The 7,206-nt window shown below is 44.1% G+C and overlaps 1 protein-coding gene across 3 annotated transcripts in view; it reads left to right on the top strand.

Moving 5' to 3' along the window:
* Nucleotides 1-7,206, top strand: part of LOC103611200 (E3 ubiquitin-protein ligase RNF103) — a 33,812-nt gene that overhangs the window by 11,939 nt on the left and 14,667 nt on the right. For 2 of the 3 annotated variants that reach the window (XM_017727781.1, XM_017727782.1), the window contains one exon: nt 1,841-3,971. The exons of the other annotated variant lie outside the window; for it this stretch is intronic. In XM_017727781.1, the coding sequence (XP_017583270.1) occupies nt 1,841-3,419 (1,579 nt within the window). In that variant the 3' untranslated portion in view covers nt 3,420-3,971. Of the gene's footprint in view, nt 1-1,840; nt 3,972-7,206 lie in introns of those variants that run through there. 3 annotated transcript variants of the gene reach the window in all.

The raw sequence follows: 7,206 nt of genomic DNA, 5'->3' as shown, positions 1-7,206 counted from the left end.
ATAATACCGCAGTGGAGAGGAATGAACAGAAGAGTTTGGCCTTCCAGTCCAGGCATTCAGGGACAGGAATTGTGCTTGCTTAGGACAAAGCCAAATATATCAGTTTTAGAGTTGTTATATCACCATCTGGAAGGGGGAAGCACAGGTTAGCATGAACCTTGCATACAGTGCCTGCCTCCCAGAATTACTGACAAATCCTGTTCCCTGACAAATGTATGTTTATATATAAACTGGCACACACCCTTGGACAACACACAGTGTGCTGTGCAAGAGTCACTGTGTTTGCATATGATTTCGAACAAGGAAGAAGAGCAGACCCAAAGAAGCTATTAATAATTCTCTGTTACTGTAAAAAGAGGCTTTTTTTTTTAACATTTTGTTGGAGGCGTTTGCTTTACATGACAGGAGACTTTGTCTAGAATTCCAGTGGCATGTATGGATACACACATCTTATACAGCTTAAGTCCTAAATGTTTACAGAAATCTCAGTGTTAATCATAAGAGGAAATTCTTAGGCTTTGTAGTGCTTATGCAAAATAATCTTGTATAATCAAAACTCTGGTATTTGAACATCTTAAAAATTTGGCAGTGTTTCTCTTTGCATACCTCCTAAGTAGCCTTAATGTTCTGATCAAATACTATGTTTTAAATTAATTCTTTTTTTTAATGTTTTGTCAGAAAGAAATGTTTTGTCAGGTAAACCCGTGTAAATAGATTTCATCAGGTTGCAGCTGAAATTCAGAAGAATACTGCATGCTGCAGTAATCAGGATACCTTTATTAGTAGGGTAATACCTTATGGCTCCTTCTAAAAATGCTGCATTCAGATTCCTGGGAAGGGGAGTTGTAATTGTCTAAATACATGTTGACAGACCAAAACGAGAGAGGATGTAGGTAAGATGGCTGGTGAATGAGGCTGGTGGTCCCCAATGTGCAGGGTTGTCAGAGACAGTTTGTGTGCCTGTTGTCATATTTTGATTGTTGAAGCTTGCCAGATACTTCCTTAAAGGAGGACTAGATAATTTGGTGTAGTGATATTGGTAGGAAAGATGCATGAGAGAAGGGATCTTGTGAGTCAGCAGATTAATCTCAAGAGTTACTGGGCTCTGGACCATGGGTCAGGGTTCAGCCATGAAGAGCCTCTTCTTTTAGGTATGGATTTGGGGTTCATCCCATCTTCCTGCCAGACAGGATTATTTTTTAGCCCAAATCATCCAGCAGCATGTGTCTGCTTCCCATTCCGCTGGTTTTGTGGCCGGCTCTCTCACCTCACCCCTTAGCCTGTCTGCATCCTGCCAAAATGGTCCCAGTAGGAAGTGGCACTTGTCAGCTTCATTAAAGGAACTGCGAACAGAGCAGTGTCTGCTCAACTTCACCCCATGGCTGCTTAGCAAAACCAGGATGGAAGGAATCACTGGGAAAGCTGTGGGATATTGAGTTACACTGGAGTGGTTTTCTTCTTGGCTGGAAGGCCGAGGAAAAGTAGCTTCTAATACTAAAGCTTTAAAGTAAAGAGTCAGCTTGTGTATTATTCAAATCCAGTTACAAAGCATGAATGGCTCCATGGCTTTGTTTTCTTTAATGACCTGTGAAAATTAACGCTATTTCTCTTCCTGTTTTATGAATACCTAATCTCTTTACAATGTTCCTGTAAAATATAAACATATGGTAAGAACAAATATGCTTTGCCAGAGAATATTGGGTGCCCTTATTTCCTGCTGTTATATGGTAAGGGTTCCCAGGTGCTCAGCATGTCTCATTTTTGGGCTTAGAATAGAAATGTAAGGACACAGTTCTGGGGCTATGAAACTCTGTAATCTAACCTGCTGTTTTCTTTGTAGATACTGCAAGAGGAGGGGTTGGCTGAAATCCACCCTCATTATGTCGGTTCCACAAACCAGTACCTCCAAGGGAAAAGTCATGCTTAAGGAATACAGCGGGCGCAAGATTGAAGTGGAGCACATTTTCAAATGGATCACGGCCCACGCTGCCTCTCGGATCAAAACCATCTACAACTCGGAACATCTGAAAGAAGAATGGAACAAAAGTGACCAGTACCGAGTGAAAATTTACCTATTTGCCAACCTTGACCAGCCTCCAGCGTTCTTCTCTGCACTAAGTGTAAAGTTTACTGGAAGAGTAGAGTTTATTTTTGTGAACGTGGAAAAGTGGGACAATAAAAGTTACATGGCAGAAATCGGTATCTACAAGACACCATCGTACATACTTAGGACTCCTGAGGGGATTTACAGGTATGGAAATAACACTGGTGAATTTATATCACTACGTGCCATGGACTCCTTTTTGCGCTCATTGCAACCAGAAGTTAATGATTTATTTGTTTTAAGTTTAGTTTTGGTTAATCTGATGGCTTGGATGGACCTGTTTATTACACAAGGTGCCACTATAAAGCGTTTTGTGGTTCTTATAAGCACTTTAGGGACGTACAATTCACTATTAATTATTTCCTGGCTACCAGTGTTAGGTTTTTTGCAACTACCCTACTTAGACAGCTTTTATGAGTACAGTTTAAAACTCTTCAGGTACTCTAACACAACTACTTTGGCTTCTTGGGTGAGGGCTGATTGGATGTTCTACTCTTCACATCCAGCCCTCTTCCTCAGCACATACCTTGGCCATGGTTTACTAATTGATTACTTTGAGAAGAAGCGAAGACGCAATAACAACACGGATGAAGTAAACGCTAATAATCTGGAGTGGCTGTCGAGCCTGTGGGACTGGTACACCAGCTACTTGTTTCATCCCATTGCTTCTTTTCAACATTTCCCTTTTGACTCAGATTGGGATGAAGACCCAGATTTGTTCTTGGAGCGGTTGGCCTTCCCTGATCTCTGGCTTCACCCTCTGATACCAACTGATTATATAAAAAACTTACCCATGTGGAGGTTTCAATGCCTCGGCGCCCATTCTGATGAGGAAATGCTGGAAACCTTTCCAGACAGCGAAAGTGACTCTGACAGTGAAAACAAAGAGGTCTTCAGTAGCGACAGAGACGTCTCGGAGGACGATGAGCTGAGCACGTTTCACAGGTGCAGTGAAGGAGAGCGTCGGTGCAGCGTCGAGACCTGTTTGTGTGCCAGTCAGTATTGTCACCATGAGCCATCTGAACGCAAAGCCAGGTCCTACGGCTCGTACAGCTCCACAGGTGACATGGAGCCAGACTGGTCCGCCTGGCCCTCCGACATGTTGCACTGTACGGAATGTGTGGTGTGTCTAGAAAATTTTGCAAAGGGCTGCCTGCTGATGGGCTTGCCGTGCGGCCATGTGTTCCACCAGAATTGCATCGTGATGTGGCTGGGGGGGGGGCGACACTGCTGCCCCGTCTGCAGGTGGGCGTCCTACAAAAAAAAGCAGCCATACATACACCCGCAGCCTTTGTCGAGTGAGCCCCCGTCTTAGCTGTGTGCCTATGTCCTTCGTAAGCTTTCAGGATATTACTGCTTGCCTTTTAAATGTTAGTCACTTAAAAGATTACGTGGTTTGAAGTTTTAGTTTAAATGTTAGTGCAGTGAACTAAAATATACATGATGCTAACGTTAATGACAGAATCATTTGGTTGCCTTGTATGTTGAACTGAATGCAAACTTACCGTACAATAACTTGTCCTCTTCAACATCTGGAAACTTGATGCTGTTTTTGTAAGCACAAAAATCAAGCCTACAAGAGAAGCGTATTCCAGCAAACGTTTACAAGTTAGGATGTGGGTGAAATTGAAATTCTAATCGGAGACAATTGCTTAATTTAAGTGTTTCTTATTTTAGAGTCTGTTCTGGACATCTTTGTTGAATAATGTATGTTGTAAGACAGTACCATTTAAAAAGAAATTGATGAAATAAATTATTTTAAAAGGAGATTTGTAATGTTAATTGTTTTGATAAATATTTTTTGTGTATGGTTACAGATGTCTTGCTGGCCTGATTTATCTGTGAAGACAATAAAAATATAACACAACTTTTGTGACTAATAAATCATCTCCTAGGGATGCAGGAATTTAGTGCTCTGAGCCACTAGCCAAGGAGAAGGCAATGGTGTTTCACTGGGAACTACTTCCTTCATAAGTTGCTGTGTTGATGTGCTTCTCTGCTTGATCAGTGGTTTTCAGTTGATTACAAGCTGCTTTTCCAGATGGAGACCCTCTTCTACCAGCTGTCTCTCCAGCACCCTCATCTGCAGGCATCTAGGGAGACTTTAGGATAGCTCCCTCTACAGCCTCAAAGTAAACTGTTGTGAAGGAGCAGGGTATTGTCATGCAGTGACAAAAGTGGTTCGTAATGGTAAAAATTGCCAGCTTCCAACTGTGCTGGTATTCTGAAGTGATTTCTGGTTTCTCTGATAGTTCTTTGGTGCCATAAAAAATTGAGTCTGTTGTTTTCTTTATATTTTAATATGAAGCTCTGATTTTGGTTGTACCTTTCAGAAATCATCTGGCTGAAAATAGAGAGGAACTGTTGGTTGGAAAGAAAAAGGTGTGTGGGGGGGGAAGAGCAGGAGATGATATGAGTAGAGGAAAAGCCTAACTAGAAAGATATTTTCTATTGTCTTGTTTAATTTCTTTCCTAAATCTTGCCTATGTGATATGAAAGGAGAATAATGACATAAAGATGATGATGATAATAGGAAATACAAACACAGTTCCCTGTTGCAGTTACAGCCCTCTCCCTCTGTCTTTATAGATTTGTGGGGCTGGTGCTCACAGAGCTGCTGACATTTTTTTATCTGTCCAGGGTACCTGGGCACACTCTTTTTTATAAACAAATGTTTCACGGCTCTGTCACCAGGTGTGTTCCCAAGAGGATCTCCATGTAATTAGCAGAAGAGCTGTTTTTAATTTACTGAGTCCTTTTTCCTCTCTCATTTCCTTTTTCCCGTGGCAGTACTGAAGCAGAGAGGTTCAAGGGGCACAATATCAGCAACTCTCCTGTGGTCCAGAAAGTCATTTTCATTCCAGTTGAGACCTGCCAGTACATGCCCTGTCTCTGTCATTACAGCCTCAGCAGAGCAGTGGAGAGGCATAATGAGGGCAAAGATCATTTCTGCTTCCAGTTTGTGCAGCACTGTGGCATATGTGCTTGTCATGAGTAGCTGAAATCCACATTGTTTCAGGATTGTTTTGAAACCTGCACTGAGGCCAAGGCAATGGAGAAGTTTTGTGAGTATAGATAAGGCTGTAGCTGAGGTGCTGACACACGCAAGCGAGGTGCTGTATCACAGCCTGCTGTAGCCTTTCGCTGGTACGTCGGCAATTTGCCAAACGCTGTGAGTGCTAAGCTGGAGTAATGCTGTGTCCTTGGAGCACTGAGTGCTTGTGGAGCGCACCTCTGCTGCTGAAGGCTGACCTCCTCACCCTCACTCACAGCTCCAGCAGCTCTGCCTCTGTGCCCTGGGTCAGCCTTGTTTGCAAACCTTTGTGCACACCTGTTTCAGCTAAAGACTTGTTTTAATGGTCTCAGTTGCGCTACTCATCCAGTTCTTTTGATGGATGACCCAAACTGCTGTTTAATTAGCAGGAGGGCCACTGAGGGCACATCCATAGGAGCAGGTAATTATGACCAGTAGGTAGCTGTGGCAGAAGGTTTGGTCCCCTCGTGTCTGGGTTTATATAAATTGTTGTGGTTCAGTTCCCAGCAACGCATCTGTTACAGAATCTTGAGCAGCTGGCACAGTGTATTGGGAGTCCCAGCAGGACAGAAAAAGCAGTTGGATGTGTTTATTTTATGAAATGCTCGTGTCAGTAGCAGCAGAAGCATCCAAGTAACATTGTTTTCTACCGAGTGCAGGATCTCAGACAACCCTTCCTCACACGCTGACAGTTGAACATCCGGAGAAGGGAGCAAAGGAGCAAAGACTGCCTGTAGCAGGGTCAGCAGTTTCGCTGCTCACATGTTTTGCCTCGCAGGGCTGGGTTGTGCTAGTACTTGTGAAGTGTCTTAACTGAGATGCTAAACATTCCTAAAGTGGTGTTTTATTCTCTCATGCCTCGTGCCTGGAAGCTAGAGACCAACTGCAAACAGAAAATGTCAAAACACTTGAGGTGAGGGTATTAACTTATTTGTTAGGTTTAATAAAGGTGATGGATATTTTGTGCTGCTATTACAAAGGAAGAATTTAAATAATCTCTGAAGCTCTTTGCCGCTCTTGATTTCACCAATTCTTGTTTTATTAACACTGGCTTTCCCACTGCTGGTGCTCAGTCCAAAATGAGAGCTCTCCTTTCCAAAGCTTGTTTAGATCTTTGTTCTGCATTAGATTTTGGAGGGAAAGATGACAAAAAGTGAAACTGTACATTTTTGTAACTGTCATTAAAATGTCTGTCTCCAGTAATTAAATAATGAGGGTAAGCATAATTGTAAGGTATTAAGTTAGATTAAGCTAATAGCACCTTTTCCTTCCTAAACTTTTGCACTCTGGGCATCACTGATTTATTTCTATTGCTTACAGTCTCAGATTTCTCACCGGGCTGTGAAGAGATGGAATGACTCGCTGGAGCTCCAGCAGAGCAGCTCCAAGCTGTCCCTTCATTTCAGCCAGGTGATCCTGCGGAGAGGAGGGTGGAGATGAGCCAGGCCTGGCTGGTGGGATTTCTCCGAAACAGCCCCGGCAGCTGGGGACGAGGTGGGCACCGGCTGGTACGGGCTTTGCCCTCGGTGTCCTGCGGGCCGTCCCAGGGGAAAGAGCAGAGTGGGAGTCAGCCCTTGCACCAACAGGTCATCGAGATGCTGGCGTCCCAGAGAAGGGAGCGCAGCTGGGGAAGGGTCTGGAGCACAGGTGTGATACGGAGCAGCTGAGGGAGCTGGGGGTAGCTCCGCCTGGAGAAAAGGAATCTCAGGGGAGACCTTATTGCTCTCTACAGCTCCCTGATAGGAAGGTGTAGCCAGGTGGTGGTCAGGCTCTGCTCCCAGGAAACCAGCGACAGGACGAGAGGACGGAATTTAAAGCTGGGCCAGCGGACGTTGCGCTTTAGGAGGAACTTCTTCACAGAAACGGTGACTGGACATTGGAATGGGCTGCGCAGGGCGATGGGGTTAACAAACCCCGGAGGTGTTTTAAGGAAAGACTGGATGTGGCACTCAGTGCCATGTCGGTGTTCGGTCATGGTTGCACTCGGTAATCTCAGAAGTCTTTTCCAACCTAATTGACGCTGTGAATGGGTTATCAACACGCTCAGTGTGAGAGACCGAGCACTCCC

The sequence above is a fragment of the Corvus brachyrhynchos genome, unplaced genomic scaffold, assembly GCF_000691975.1.
Source record: "Corvus brachyrhynchos isolate BGI_N302 unplaced genomic scaffold, ASM69197v1 scaffold80, whole genome shotgun sequence".
Classification (NCBI taxonomy): Eukaryota; Metazoa; Chordata; class Aves; order Passeriformes; family Corvidae; genus Corvus; species Corvus brachyrhynchos.
This window is presented reverse-complemented; position numbering and strand designations above follow the sequence as displayed.